This window comes from Procambarus clarkii, chromosome 44 (assembly GCF_040958095.1).
Source record: "Procambarus clarkii isolate CNS0578487 chromosome 44, FALCON_Pclarkii_2.0, whole genome shotgun sequence".
Lineage (NCBI taxonomy): Eukaryota > Metazoa > Arthropoda > Malacostraca > Decapoda > Cambaridae > Procambarus > Procambarus clarkii.
In genome coordinates, this window is record NC_091193.1 from 21,328,510 (window position 1) to 21,345,142 (window position 16,633).

The following is a 16,633-nucleotide window of genomic DNA, read 5'->3' on the forward strand; positions in this document are numbered from 1 at the left end:
AACTGTGTATGGAGTCAGCCTCCACCACATCACTGCCTAATGCATTCCACCTGTTAACTACTCTGACACTAAGAGCGAGTGTGTGTGTGAGTGCGAGTGTGTTTGAGAGCGAGCGAGTGTGTCAACAAGTGTGTTAATGAGTGCGCCAGCTGTAGGAATAACTTGTACACCGGAAATCCTGTGGAAGCCGAGAGTGAATGAACTACACAACACCAGAGTGCGTCAGCGAGGGTGCGTTAAAGACGCACTGGTGTGCGTTGCAGGGGGTGATGAGGAACCTGGTGCGTCGGTACGTGACCAAGGAGCAGAGGAAAACGGACGAGCGCGTCATCAACGAGGACGACATCAACGAGGTGAAGCATGACATCAACTCCTTCAAGTACGAGGTGCTCAACATTCTCAAGATCAACAACTGGGAGACGGGCACAGCGCACCACAAGACTGAAGGTCAGTAACCCGTCCTCCCACTTAATACATCCCATTTCAAACCGGATTTCGACCAATCCATCAAAAAAGCGACGTGTTTGCAAGAATGAAAGCGCCGTAATATCGACGTTTTCTATGCAGTGGTCTTGATGCACAACAGTTGCAATTTTTACGTAGTGGTAAATCGAAAGAACGAGTGACTGTGTTAAGAATATAATAATACAGGAAATTGGAGAAAGCCTATTGACCCGCATGAGGCTTTACACCAACTCTACTCTATGTCTATTGTGCTACCCGGCAACTTTATAAATCGATGAATTTCCAAGACAATGTTTACCCAGATCTTGTATTTTTTTACCCAGATCTTGTATTTTTTTACCCAGATCTTGTATTTTTTTACCCAGATCTTGTATTTTTTACTCAGATCTTGTAATTTTTTACCCAGATCTTATATTTTTTACTCAGATCTTGTATTTTTTTTACCCAGATCTTGTATTATTTTACTCAGATCTTGTAATTTTTTTACCCAGATATTGTATTTTTTACTCAGATCTTGTAATTTTTTACCCAGATCTTGTATTTTTTTACCCAGATCTTAAATTTGTATATATATATCTAAATTTATCCAATTTGTTTCCACTGTTTTGTGAACTCATGAGTGACATTCATTCTTCCTATATATATTCAAATCACGCCTCCCTAAATACTACACTCACGAGCCGCAAATACAAACACTTACTAACAGTTCCAAAACACCGAACCTAAACTATGCATGAAAATATAATATATAATAATATTTATATCATTACGCAGTGCGTTAAAATTGCTGAATTCGTTTTTTAATGTGTTGTGCGCAGGTTGGATGAGCATAACCAGAGGAGGAAGGATGTAAAATACATACACAGCTTCCTCGATAACTTATGATGTATATATTTCTCTTTGAGCGATTCACAGCGCGTATATTGTTACTTTAGTGATTTATTGCTCCAGCGACTGTTAATGGCTTCTACCTCCTGACGACCTGTTGACCCCCCTTGCCCCCCCAGGAGCTCTGGGCAAGAAGCAGCAGACGAGGGAACGCAGACTCCTCAAGGGCTTCAACATTGGTCTGGTGGAGGGTCTCGACATCTCCAACATGGCCGGAGTTCAAAAGTCTCTCAGCGTCCTGGAAAACTTACATCTCAAGGTGGGAGGACAGTGTCAGGGTGACGGGGGGGGGGGCAGTGCCTGGGCGAGGTGATGGAACAGTGTCAGGGTGATGGAACAGTGTCAGGGTGATGCAACAGTGGGAGGGTGATGGAACAGTGTCAGGGTGATGGAACAGTGTCAGGGTGATGCAACAGTGGGAGGGTGATGCAACAGTGGGAGGGTGATGGAACAGTGTCAGGGTGATGGAACAGTGTCAGGGTGATGGAACAGTGTCAGGGTGATGCAACAGTGGGAGGGTGATGGAACAGTGTCAGGGTGATGGAACAGTGTCAGGGTGATGGAACAGTGTCAGGGTGATGGAACAGTGTCAGGGTGATGGAACAGTGTCAGGGTGATGCAACAGTGGGAGGGTGATGGAACAGTGTCAGGGTGATGGAACAGTGTCAGGGTGATGCAACATTGGGAGGGTGATGGAACAGTGTCAGGGTGATGGAACAGTGTCAGGGTGATGGAACAGTGTCAGGGTGATGGAACAGTGTCAGGGTGATGCAACAGTGGGAGGGTGATGGAACAGTGTCAGGGTGATGGAACAGTGTCAGGGTGATGGAACAGTGTCAGGGTGATGGAACAGTGTCAGGGTGATGCAACAGTGGGAGGGTGATGGAACAGTGTCAGGGTGATGGAACAGTGTCAGGGCGATGGAACAGTGTCAGGGTGATGGAACAGTGTCAGGGTGATGCAACAGTGAGAGGGTGATGGAACAGTGTTAGGGTGATGGAACAGTGTCAGGGTGATGGAACAGTGTCAGGGTGATGCAACAGTGGGAGGGTGAGGGAACATGGTTCAGGTGAGGGAACAGTGCAAGGGTGAGGCGGTGTTCCCTAAAGCTTTAGAATTTAATTTTAGTTAAATATATTATTATTATTATTATTATTATTATTATTATTATTATATAGAAGACTAGGATGTGAAGGTAGAGGGGTGATATATAGAGATATATAAGAGTAGAGAGGGTAGTGACGCCTGGTGCTCCCGCAGGGGAAGAAGAAGAGGGACTGGAACCAGATGGTGCGCAAGAGCGTGAGAGACCGGGACCACATCGGCTCCAGCAAGACCAGCAATCAGCGGCAGAGTCTCAGGGCGTGTACCCGCAGCAACAGCCGCACCTGGAAATCGGTGAGTGAGAGGGAAGATGGGAAAGGAAGGGACTGTGAGCGCTGGGAAGTACAGGGAAGGGTAGCGGTGAATAGCGTGGCGAGGATACCTTACCTTGAGGTTACCTTGAGGTGCTTCCGGGGCTTAGCGTCCCCGCGGCCCGGTCGTCGACCAGGCCTCCTGGTTGCCGGACTGATCAACCAGGCTGATGGCTAATGCAGGATGTGGTGTTGCTGTTGACAATAACGCTTCAACAGGATGATACAACGCTTGTGGTCCAATCTGTCCTCTTACAAAGAACGTCGCTTTTCGCTCGTATGCGTTACGTAAGGCCAAAAATTGTCGTACTGGAAAATGGAAGCGGCTGGCGAAAGTGACGTACTGGCCCCTTTTCTGTTTTGGGTCCCCCTGGTAGGTTAGGAGAGGACACTTTAAATTGACCGTTTTCTTGACGTTGGGGAACCTTAGTAGGACTTGCTGATTGGTGACACAGTTCCGGCGTTCTATGCAAATGACACAGCCAAGAGCTGACAAGGAGTTCATCTGTGATACATCTACAAGACATGGAGGTGACACACAGACAATGTGACACAGAGGATGACACAGACAATAAGTTATATCAACTCAGAGTGACAGACTGAGACAGTGCAGGTAACACGTGATGAGGGAGACAGATATTGACAGGCAACACGTGGTGCTCCGGGTGTCACGGACAGATGACACAACTAGATATGATGACCAAACCACACACCAGAAAATGAAGAAACGACGACGTTTCGGTCCGACTTGATAATTACACGACTTGATAATGGTCCAGGACGGACCGAAACGTCATCGTCTCTCCACCTTCTAGTGTGTGGTCTGGTCAGCCACGTTATTGTGACTCATCTTCCGACACGACTAGAGGTTGACACAAGGAGACACCTACACAGGATAACATCAAGCGTGACACACCCAACATGAGACTGTAGCATTTAGGATGTTGATGAAGGAAGCCTTCAGAACACTACATGCCACACGGACTCCAGTCCCGGCATGGAACTCTACCTGCAAAAAGATAAAGCCAAACTAAAAAAAATGAAGCAAGGCTCGTGTCATAACAGTAATAAGATAGACAGTGGGGAAAAGGTTGAAGAAGCTGAACGCTTGAAGATAAGCGAAATCGAGGGGACATGATAACGACATATAGGATTCTCAGCGAAATTGATGAGGTGGGAAAAATATAAGGCGCTGTTAAGCATAGTTTAGGGTAGAACAAGAGGACGTGGATGGAGACTTGAGGAGCAGATGAGTCAGAGAAATGTCAGTAACAATTTGTTCACGATAACCGTAGTGAACAAGTGAAATGACGTAGAAGGAGAGAGAGCAGAAGCCAACACAGTAAATAGTTTCAAAAGTTGATATAACAAGACACATGAAGGTCTAAACAGCTGGCGTATGCGTGCTTCAGGACTTGTGCTTCACCCTACAACCAAATTAAGGGAGAACTCGAGCAGTGAGGGACTAGTATATGTTGACACAGAGCGATAGAGACCGAGGGTGGGATAGAGAGCAATAGAGACCGAGGGTGGGAGAGAGAGAGCGATAGAGACCGAGGGTGGGAGAAGATAACATCAGAGAGACCCAGACAACGGGGGATATCCGCTAGGGCACTCAGTGATAAAGATGATATAAATTAGGTTACAAACAACGTCCAGGATACAGTAGCGAGGCGAGATGATGACTGTACCAACACATCCGGCGGGTAAAGAATCAAGATAAAATAACAATAACGGGAGAACAACGGGACAAAAAATGTAGCAGAAAGCTCTGCTTTCTTCAAAGTGTGTGTGTGTGTGTGTGTGGTGGAATTCCTTGTAAGATGTCCTAAATCTTTAATATTTGACAATAAATGTTTTAATACATGTTTAAAATAATAATCATCTTGGCTCCATAACAAGAATGTGACTGTCGCCCTCTCCACAGGTCCAGTTCTACCAGAAGCGTGGAGTGTTTATGGGAGGAGAGATCAACCCCATTATGCTCAACGAGGCTTCCAAGTGCCGCAAGACTCAGGTCAGTCTCCTTGTAGGTGTCACGTGATCCAGATTTTGTGGTGTTCCTAAGTTACGGTCAAATACAACAGTATTTTATTCTTAACTGCGTTCCACCCTCTTCCTTTGTCATTCCTTACACGTATTCTTCCATTCCCCAGCATGCGCGGAAGTACGGTCGGGGATGGCGCGCTCTCCAGAGCATGCAAGTTGACGGCGACTTCACTCGGGACGGTCTCGAATCCAGGATTCGAAGTGCGTCTTCAATCAGCGACGCCTCTCCCTCCTGCCCCTCCGTCAGTATGCAGCCTCCCACGCCTCCCGCCCACTCCCGCAAGCAGCATGAGGAACCAAAGAAAAATGAAGAGACCCAGAAGGTCTCCAGTGAACGAAGGAAATCAGTTCCCATTGGCTCGCTGGACAAGTCTGCAAGCAAATCTTCGGCGGTGACGTCATCCGAGGCAACTGCAGCAGAAGGTTCCAAACCCTTTGAAGCCCCAAAACCATCTGAATCCCCTAAGCCATCTGAAAGTCATAAGCTTTCAGCTGCGCCAAAACCATCTGAATCCCCTAAGCCATCTGAAGGTCATAAGCCTTCAGCTGCGCCAAAACCATCTGAATCCCCTAGACCAACTGGTGTTCCGAAGCCAGGAGAATCAGATCGTTCTAAATCCCCAAAGCCACAGGCGGCCAGACCCTCCCCTTCATCTAAACCAGACATGTCTGAAGCTTCCGGCGTGTCGTTGATCACCAAACAAAAGAGAACAGGATGGTTGTAGTGCCGCCACACACACACACATATATATATACATATCGGGCCAACCCATACCCTCCCCAAATCACGCTTCCCACCCCATGCAACTGCACTTTCCCTTCTACCCCACATTGCATCCAATCCCATCTGCTCCATCCCACCTTTCAATGGCTTCCTCCACCTCTCCGCTCTCAAACCCCGCCCAATCCTCGCCCCTCATCTGCACCTCACCTCCCATATGACCTCCCCTCACCTTACGATCCTCCTCACCTCACGACCACCTCACCTCTTCACTGTCCACAAAACCCTTTCTCTTCCCCCACTTCCATCATCGGTCCACAAAACCCTTTCTCTTCCCCCACTTCCATCATCGGTCCCCACCTCCCACTTCCCGTCCTTCTAACCCAAAATCCACACCTACCCCTGATTCCCCACCCCCCTGCAAATCCTCTGACTAATACAACCTATCTCCCACTCACACCCCCATGCTCCATTCTCCCCTCTTCCCCCACCTCTCAACCTCTATCTGACTCTCAGCCTCACTCTACCTCTCAAACTCCCTATGCCTTTCAGACCCATTATGCCCTCCTGACTCACCCCCCCCCCCCCTTAGCTGCCCAAACCCCTTTCGCCCCTCAGAGAAAGGGTGAACTCTTATACCAGAGTTTCCAAGAAGAATCTCAAGGTTTGGTACGCCAATGCTGATGGGGTATCCAATAAAGCAGAAGAAATAAAATAGAGAGTGAGGCAGATCCTGACATAATTGCAATAGTGGAAACTAAAATAAATGACATGATCTCGGAAGCAATGTTTCCAGGGGGGGGGGGTACTAAGTGATAAGAAAAGAAACAGAGACAATGAGGGGGAATGGCACTCCTAATAAAACGGAAATGAAAGTTTGATGATCTTAAAAATCGGGGTACTAATGAACACACAAGCTCCATACATGGAACTCTGACAGCAGATGGGAAAAAAGATTGTGATCTTGATAAACAGTAGAAGGGCCCAGGCAGGAGTATGATGACAACAACAAGGCATGTATAGATGAACTACAGAGGACAGCAACAACAGCTCACAGAATGAGAGCGAAGCTGCTGGTCATGGGGGACCTAAATCATGGAGGGATCAGTTTCCTGACACAGCATGTGAAGGAAGACACAAGGGGAAGAGGAGGGATACAGAGCCTATAATAAAAAGTATCAAGCGCCTGCTATCCATAATAGACCCATTCACTGCCCTTTATCATTGTTTCCACATGTTTGAAGAGGTAGATAGGCAATATTCGTACTTGATCATGCAGATCCGATCAATATAAGTGTATTGATCCCTGTTGAGGCGTTGAATGAAGGATTAGAACCTGGCCAACGTCAGACGCAGCACTACAGAAGGTAGAGACACTGCCAGAGAGGTGAAGACAGGCTTCCAGGGGTAGAGAAAGGTTCCATAGAGGTAAAAAAGGCTTCCAGGGATGTAGAAAGAGGCTTCCATGTAGAGATAAGCTTCCAGGGAAGTAGAAAGAGGCTTCCAGTGAGGTAGATAGGCTTCCAGGGAGGTATAGAGGCTTCCAGGTAAGTAGAGGGAGGCTGCCAGATAAATATATAGTTATTTTTACGCCCTTTTGTCTTGTGTACACTTTTGACATAATTGTCGCGTCTTATCATTTATCTTTGTCATTAGTCTTCATTGTTGTATTATAAATAAATAAGATGAAATATTTGTTGTTATTATTTATTCCGGAGACCAAAAGATAAAAAATGGTTGTTAAACGATTTGGCGGGTCGTATTCCAGGGAACATGGGATTAAGGACTTGCCCGAAACGCTATGCGTGTTAGTGGCTGTACAAGAATGTACGAACTCTTGTATTTATAAATAAAAAATATAAATAAATAAATAAAAAATAAATGGGAGAATACTGGAGTGGATAAAATGTGGAGTGGATTGTCTCCTAAACAAATGGTTAAAACAGAAAAAAAGGGTCGTGCTAAATGGGAATGAACCTGACTGGCGATATGTGGGAGTCCATTTTGGGGCCAACCTTTTTTGTCATATACATCAATGACATATATGAGAATATTACGAACCATATCATCAAATTTGCAGATGACACTCAGATCTACATGGTAAAGTAGGAAGTGAAAATGATATTGAGACGTTACAGGTGCCCATTCACTGTTGGGTGAACAGAGGCTACACTTAAGGACTGATGTCCAGTAAATCCTCCCCGGCCAGGATACAAACCCAAGCCAAAGCGCTCGCGAAACGCCAGGCGAGTGTGTTACCACTTCGCCACGAGGACTGCCGTGGCGAAGTGTTAAAAATATAGAAGACAAAGTGAAAAGATCATCAAGGCAAAAGGGGGGGGGGAGACCTTTGACACAGCTAAAAAAAATAAAATACAAAGAAAAGATCAGGGGCAAATGGGTGAACCATTGACAAGCCGCCGACTTCCTGTCCTCGTCGAGGTCACCAGTACTAGTGGCCCTCAGGTAAATTCAGGTAAATTTATTATGCTTGTCATACCCATCCCTGTGGGCGGTACTGGAAGGGGTCTTGAACTGTTGTTATTGTGACTTTCCTATTGGACAGCTTCCGCTAAAGGACCGGCGCCTCCACTTGCCAGACGCACGATTAATACGGAAGCATTTTTTTTTTTTTAACATTTTAGAGACTTGAAATTCTATAGTTTGCTGATGATTATGGAGTTACCGAGAACTTATAAGCTTTTAAAGCAATGATAGAATATTTCGGCATAATTCTTGTGGCATTAAGAGCCAACGGTAATGGACTCTCAAATGAGTGCCAATGCACGAATGTTTAGGTTTATATATAAATAACTATAAAACCGGTTAGTGGCTTTATAAAAAAATTTATATATGCCTGCTATGTAAGAATTATACCTTACTCTCCCTGCAATATTCGTGCATAAATATATTAGTATTAATATTATATATGAGTCCGTACGACATGCTGTTATTAGCGGTGGTGCCAGCTGTTGTTACTATCGGAACATAAACATTGAAGGCGTTGGGGGCGAGTTATCAAGTTATCTCCTGTGGTGTTTACCGCTTGCTGGCTGCACTAGCCCCCACGGTGGTGCGTCTTGTGGTCATAAGGTAGTTATGACGTGACTCCGACAGAGGCAGGTGGGAGGGGAGAGGTGTGGAGTGAAGGAATGGCTTAGCTCTTGGTTTGGCTTCTTGGCGTCAGGGAGTCTGTCGGCGTGGAATACAGGAGGTGGAGGAACGCTCGTCTTTCCCCTCAGTTGGCCACTCTTGCAGCTCCACTTGCGGCCCCCTACAGGTGGCCACACACCTGCAGCTCCACTTGTGGCCTCTCCACCAGTTGGGCCACACACCTGGTGCTCCACTTGTGGCCCCTCCACCAGTTGGGCCACACACCTGGAGCTCCACTTGTGGCCCCTCCACCAGTTGGGCCACACACCTGGAGCTCCACTTGTGGCCACCTTCACCAGTTGGGCCACACACCTGGAGCGCCACTTGTGGCCCCCTACTGGTGGCCACACTCCTGCAGCTCCACTTGTACTCACCTAGTTGTGCTTGCGGGGGTTGAGCTTTGGCTCATTGGTCCCGCCTCTCTCAACTGTCAATCAACTGGTGTACAGATTCCTGAGCCTACTGGGCTCTATCATATCTACATTTGAAACTATCTTCTTCTGTCTTAATCCTCATAATCTTTGCATCATCAGCAAACATTGAGAGGAACGATTCTATACCCTTTGGGAGCTCATTTACATATATATATATATATATATATCAGAAACAGTATAGGACCAAGGACTGAACCCTGCGGGACCCCACTGGCGACGCCTCGCCAATCTGAGACCTCGCCCCTCACAGTGACTCGCTGTCGTCTGTTGCTTAGGTACTCCCTTATCCAGTGGAGTACCTTCCCTTTCACTCCTGCCTGCATCTCCAGCTTGTGCACTAGTCTCTTTATGTGGTACTGTGGCCCCCTACAGGTGGCCATACTCCTGCAGTTCCACTTGTGGCTCCCTACAGGTGGCCACACTACTGGAGCACCTCTTGTGTTCCCTTACAGCTGGCAACTCTCCTAGAAGCCCACCTGTAGTCCCTTCAGTAAACACCACCACTTGTTGTTTTTGTTAGTTGATTGAAGGACAATGACTAACCTAGACATATGGCCCCTGTTGAAACGGTTCCTGGTATGAAAATCAAATGGGAGACTATCCTGAAAAAAGATCCACCTGTAGCTGACCACATCACTTGTAGGACTCCACCTGTAGCTGACTAAACCACTTGTAGTACTCCACCAGCAGCTGACCACATCACACCCAGGAGCTAGTCAGCTTGTTGTGGGAATGCATCCTGGGGAGAGTCGGTGCTCCCTAGGATGGCGTTGCTGGCGTCAGTCTCTGGAATATGGAACTTACAATACCTGGACTGGACCTGCTTGCAATTTCACTATTAGAATTACAGTATTTTTATTAAGTTGATAACAGAGGTACTGTATAACCTTATTTGTGGTTCACTCAAGTTTGGGCCTGGAAAGCTTAGAACCTTACTTTTTGATACAGTATGTAGTTGCCTTGCATCATAAACACTTTCCTATCATCTCCCGATATCACCAATGAATGTATACACCTAGCCAAATCTACATAAACAAAACAATGGTGGAAATGTCACTTAGCTAGTCGTTGAAGTGGGGAATGGATTTACACCAATTTGAGGTCCTAGATCATGGTAGCAATTATAATAAAACAAGCATGTTTGGCCTTGATGGTGACATAGGTGTCTCCTTTTCACACCATCAAATCCTAATGGCAGCTCGGCCGCCTTCCCCCTACCTCCTCCAGTGTGAGGGAGGCTTTATATTTTTTTATTTATTCAGAGCATCAAGCCTCATTTATACAATCGAGCTATTAATATTGATTAGTTTTTTAAGAACTAGTTATTTATTTAAAATTTGCAGTATGCATATACTTTATTTGTAACTATTTGGAACAAATCAGTGCATCATTTAACATTTTGTGTGACAAAGTGGCTCACAGGGCATCACCTGGATATAGTCCCTACGCAGCTGTAATTAATTACGTATCATCGAACATGCACGTCTACTGTGCCAGGTAATCTGGCACAGGAGATGTGCCAGATTATGGGCTCGCCATAGCCGTGCTGCTTGGAACTTTTTATTCCCAGCAGCTGAATCTTAAACAACAATGTATTATTGAAACAGAATTTACATCTCGTAAAATTTATAACTTATAATATTTCATAATTAAAGGTTATTGATATCAAGTCATGGGTAATATTTTTCACAGGACAGTGCACATGATGTGCTCATCAATCAATTGGTCAGTTTAAGCACTTAGGTTTTCCAGTACAGTAACTGAATTTATGACAAGAGTTGTCAGGTTTGCCTTGTACTGTACTGGGGGACCTCCACAAAACCATGGTTTTTGCATTCTTTATTAATTCATTATTGAAAATTACCTTGTTATTTAATAAATACATAAAATTGTTCAGAATTAGTATTTTTTAATTAGATTTCATCAAATAATAAATTCATTCATTTTTTGTTTATAGTACTGTATTGTACATATAAAATATACCAGCAAGTAATTTATTTAATATATTTAATATTTTTTGCAGATTATGTGTGCCAAGGTGTAGAAGTTCATGGAACAGATGTGCTCAAAATGAATTCCCAAGAATTACAAGGCAAAGGTACACGTCTGTGAGCAACGCTAGGCTACCTCACCTTTTTTGCAGCTTCGTGCCATCGTTGACATAAACTGCCAATCTCGTTTAAAAAAAAATCACCCCTTGTCCACAGAGTTGTTCAAAGTTATTACCTGATGCTGCTTTGTGTAAGTGTCACATGGCAGGCGTATTTCCGTCGTGCATGCTGTGGGGCGTCAGCTTTGGATATTAGTGGCACGCAGCAATTAACTACAAATGCTACACTGTTTTAACACTTTATTCCACGTTTGTTTTGTTTTATTACAGATGTGTTTATGATTTTTGCTTAATAAGCTTTTACTGCTTTCCTTAGCAAGTGTTTGCAGATACATTTCTTTATTTTTTGTTGCTGAATATTTATGGTTTTATATATGGGGTTTTATTACAGTATTACTGTGCCACTAATGTACAGTGAGGCATATTTGTTGACTTGGTTTATCAAACCACATGGCATGACAAGTTCCATTTTTTTTTTAAACACAATTGTTTGATGGTTTTTCATAGTGCTTTGCATGTCACAAAAGGTTTTCCATTATTTATATATATATATATATATATATATATATATATATATATATATATATATATATATATATATATATATATATATATATATATATATATATATATATAATATATAAAATATATATATAATAATAATAAAACACAACACTGCAAAATAAACTAAAATTAACAGAAATGGTTTTTGATCTGAGCATGCTTTCAGTTTAAACCCTGCGTCAAGTGTTAGAACAGTGAATTGAAGTAAAGGGCACATAACAGGAATCGGTCTGAATAGGACACTATAACAAGGAAAGAACACTGGGAAATTAATCCATTTTACTCAGATGGTTATGATTTAAAAGTGAAAACAAAAACAAGACAAAAGCATACTCAGATGAAATGTAATTTCTGTTCATTGTACATTACTTTATTTTGCATGTTATGTGACAAAAATTGGAAAAGGTGGAGGTATTGCTGTCCTTGTAATGGAACAACTGAAGGTAAGAGAATTAATATTTTACATCCCCAAAGAAGTCAACACAATGGCACTGGAGATCTGCAGTCAGGGTGATACTGATAATCATTATTGCCTACAACCCACCAGCAAACACATGGACTAATGATTGAGAGGCTATAGTAAGAGCAGATAAAGATAAATCATGATTGTTGATATTTGGGGAATTCAATTTTAAATTAATAGACTGGAAACCCCCATGAAACAAGACATTTGGACTGGCCAATGTTTAACTTCATCCTGGAGAATTACAGGTATAAACATTTTAACAGGCCACGAGAATGTATTGTTCCATCAATGCTGGATTTGGTAATGACCAGGAGAGGAGGAGAGATGTTTGACACTCTGTACCTTCCTCCATTGGGCAGAAGCGACTGTCCTTTGGGAATGAACTTTAGAATGCATTATAATCTAGAAGAGAGTGATGAATGAGAAATGGTGAAAAACTTGATTTTAAGAGAGAACACTGGGGGATCTTTAAAAAATTTGATTTGGTTCTAATAAATTTGATTGGAAAGATTGTTGCAAAGAAGTAAATGAGTTGTATGATTTTTTTTATATATACTGTTCCACCTAGCAGCAAGTAGGTACTCAGGAGTTAGCCAGCTTGTTGTGGGGTTGCATCCTGGGCAGGGTCAGTAATATGACCTTGGGAGGTGGGGGTGGACCTCAATAAAAGTCTATCGTGTTTGAATACACTGGCTTCCTATTCCCCAACACTGAATTATTATTATTAGAGTATAGTAGTAGGCATCCATCAGTCTCAGGAGACTATAGAGTTGATCTCTGGTTGTCAGTCTGAGAGTGGCTTCTCCAGGGTGCAAAGCCAGGGTAGGTTGATATGGAGGAGAAGCTGTTACCCAAGCAGCAGGTTCCCCCTCTCCACGGCGCCGAAAGTCTCCAATGGAAAGGCTAACGTCCAAAACGATTGGTTCCAGCGCCGTCGCAGGTACTGTGAGCTCTGGAGTTGACCTCAAAGTTGGTGAAAGAAGGCACAGGGACTCCAAACCTGGAGACCGCCGTGGACGGGGCTGGAAAAGAACCACCCCAGCAAGGGCAAGAACGACCCCAGCCTTCTGAAACGGAGCCTAGGCCGTACGAGTCCCAGGAGGCGGACGTCCAAGTCCCGCACCTACGGGTTCCAGACAGAGATCGTCACAGCCCTCTTTCACCCGAGGCCGGCTTCCTTCAAGACCAAGCAGAAGGAAGAGTGATAATTATTAAATACAACAATTATTATTATAATAATTATTATAATAGTTATATAATTAATAATTAACACTTCCTTGTGCACCCCCCAACTACCACTTAAAGATGAATTATCCTTCAGTTCTCTGTGACATGACCTCCCTATGTAAGACAACAACATGGGTGTTGTTGGTCTGTACTTTTGGTGTGTGTAATATTCTTTTGGCTTGTATCGACGTCCCCCCAAGGTCGAACTACTGACCCTTCCAAAGATGCAACCCCAAACAGTTTTGTAACTTTTTTTTGTACCTTTTTACTGCTAGGTGAACAGAAGCATTATTGAAGAGGAAATGTGCAAAACCGTTTCTGGCTCGCCTGGGAGTTGTACCTGGGATTTCCGATTGTGAGCAAGTCTAGGACGAAGTCAACTGTACTACGAGACCTTGCTATGTGAATGTAATTCTGTACTATTTAGCAAGCCAAAAAGTACAGACCAAATTTGTTTTCCAGTGGTGCCTCTCTGTTACATTGTAATCTTTGAAGGGGCAGAATATCTCCAACAAAAAACTGTGGTAGTAGATTTTTGGTCTGTACTGTATAAGGATAACAAGTAGGTGCTGTAAACATAATGTATCTATAATGATACAAAAATGATGGTCAAGGTATATTTCTAAGACTATCAGGCCCACTCCTGTATAGTTACACTGTACTGTACTTTCTTAAATTCAGAATATTTCTAACTTAAATTTCCTTATGTTAATGGCTTGCACCTCCTCGTTTTTTCTTCCAACTTAAAAGTTTTTTGTACAAAATTATTTAAAGCTTATATTTCAGTGAGGCAACATGCATCATCCTAAAAATGTATGCATGCATTTTGCTTGATAACATGACCCTTCAAATGCTATATCTTACATGTGGATGAAGCTTAGCGGGCCATGGGGGTTTGTGGGCCAATGCTTCTTAGTACTGGTACTGTACCCTGTATAGGACTCCATATAAATATTGACATCTACCTTCCATTCACCTGGGATGTAAGAGACTCAAGCCGCGGACCCCACGCGTGTTAGACCGAAGCTCTGTTGACCTATAGAGGTTCAGCCTCACACGTGTGGGGTCCACGGTGTGAGTCTCCCAGAGCCCAGGTGAAGATAATGTTTATTTCCAGGGAAGTGTGGATGACATTTTATTGTCATCTACATCTTTACACGTCTTTGTTGTGATTTCTTGGGCAATTTAATGACTTTTTATGATGCATTTTGTAGTGGATATTGTATATAAATAACCCCATCTTGGAGAACTAAAAGAAAAATTTGGTAAAGTCATTGACAGAGATTTGACATATACCCGTACTATACTGTGGCATTCCTTGTGAAAATTCACTGAAAATTAATTTTGTATGCAATTTTTTATGTTTATACACTACAATAGAGCAATTTGGAAATTTTCATATGCAAAATAAAGTAACAAGCAATAGTACACAGCTGTACAAATTTTAAATGTTTAAGCATACAATATCTGCAGTGTCCCTAATGGATATTATTATTTTTTTTTAGCCCCATGTTTTCCTTATTCCAGTATGACTAAATTAAACATGGAAATTAAAAAAAAAAAAGTTTTGCCAGTGCAGAATATAAAGTTACCTGACTGTGTATTAATCTTGAAAACAGCAGGAGCTTTCTTATGGAGGCAGCTAAATGCATTGTTGAGGAACAAGTGCATAATATACACTCAAAGCCTTACATTTTGTTGCTATTTGATAAAATACAAAATTAAAATATAGTGGTATCTCCGTTTTCGAATTTAATGCGTTCCCAGAGACGGTTCAACACCCGAAAATTAAAAAACTGAAACGAATTTTACCCATAAGAAATAATGTAAATTGAATTAATCCATTCCACACTCCCAAAAACATTCACTTAAAAATATATTTTATACATAGTACAACTCATACTTTGTACTACAGTATATATAAGTGCTGTATATCTTGCCTTTATTGAGGACTCCTGTTGGCATATGGAAGACGATGAGGAGGAGGAGGAGAGGTGTTAGTGTTTGGAAGGTGAGTCACCTTCCATCATAACATCAGGCAGTGATAACATTTCTGGGGTATACTCTCCTACGTTTTGCAGGCATACCACTAAGACCTGGTTGTGGCTCACTGCTTCCTTGTCTTACTAAGAATCTGTCTAAAGAAACTTGTTTTTTCCCTTCGTTTTAACACTCGTCTGTAGTGAGACATTACATTCATTCACTATGAATGATCTCTTGTTTTTCCTGTATTGTCATCCTCACAGCTATTTTCTTAGGTTGAACTTTACCACTGACTTTCTTGGGACCCATGGCATGATGTATTATAGTTACTTTGATGTTCAGAAACCAAAAAAGCACAAAAAAACAACGAAATTCTTCTCAGAGAATTAAAGTGCTGTCGTCACTAGGCGGGACACACTGGTAAACTGAGGCACTCCACACACTTGGTCAACCCATACGTGTATCAACCAACTCGAGAAGTGAGGCAAACCTCGAATACCGAGTAAAAGTTGATGAAGAAATTGAGCTCGTCGAAAACCGAAAAATTCTAAAAGAAGGGCATTCAAAAACCGAGGTTCCATTGTACTGTATATAAAGAGAAACAAAAATTTGGCACTGAGCAGCTCAACAAATGTCAAGTGATGAAGATTCATGTACATGAACAATTTGCCAGTGCAATCAACTTGAGCTGTCTTTCAGGGAGGGTATATCAGTGCACTCTGCAACACAGTGTTAGTAGTCTTCAAATTCGCGCATTTTTTTATTTGAGGAGTGATGTTACGTATTATATTAGGGCAAGGCTTTTTCATTGTAGATGTATGATATCTTTATAAGCATTGTAGATGTATGATATCTTTATAAGCATTGTAGATGTATGATGTTCTTTATAGAACTGTACAGTATAGTACCTTCTTTTGGCAGAATTGTGTTAACTTGATGGTGTTAGGGTATGTACTTGTAAATGAAATTCTTGGGACTTTTCTCTTGTCTCTGTAGCCAAATTAACCCAAAGCTACACATAACTTGATACAGTATTTGTATGCAGTGTTAAGTATATTTCTCAAAGTGTTCATGTGAATGGATTTAGGCAAATTTGGTGTTTACTACAAATTTACACTTGATATTTGAGTCTATTTTTATTTCTTAAATATTCATTAT

The 16,633-nt window shown here is 42.7% G+C and overlaps 2 protein-coding genes across 9 annotated transcripts in view; both read left to right on the plus strand.

Moving 5' to 3' along the window:
- LOC123745335 (transient receptor potential protein) overlaps window positions 1-7,231 on the plus strand; it is a 22,794-nt gene extending 15,563 nt beyond the window's left edge. The window contains 5 exon segments of the mRNA XM_069300785.1: window positions 264-447; window positions 1,473-1,612; window positions 2,614-2,751; window positions 4,696-4,785; window positions 4,925-7,231. Of these exon segments, the coding sequence (XP_069156886.1) occupies window positions 264-447; window positions 1,473-1,612; window positions 2,614-2,751; window positions 4,696-4,785; window positions 4,925-5,542 (1,170 nt within the window). The 3' untranslated portion in view covers window positions 5,543-7,231.
- A 1,251-nt stretch (window positions 7,232-8,482) lies between these two features.
- Window positions 8,483-16,633, plus strand: part of G9a (histone-lysine N-methyltransferase G9a) — a 51,327-nt gene continuing 43,176 nt past the window's right edge. For 3 of the 8 annotated variants that reach the window (XM_045725808.2, XM_045725809.2, XM_045725810.2), the window contains exons 1-2: window positions 8,483-8,631; window positions 11,149-11,223. In XM_045725808.2, the coding sequence (XP_045581764.2) occupies window positions 11,196-11,223 (28 nt within the window). In that variant the 5' untranslated portion in view covers window positions 8,483-8,631; window positions 11,149-11,195. Of the gene's footprint in view, window positions 8,632-11,148; window positions 11,367-16,633 lie in introns of those variants that run through there. The other 5 variants (XM_069300787.1, XM_069300790.1, XM_045725811.2 and 2 more) reach the window with 4 other exon arrangements.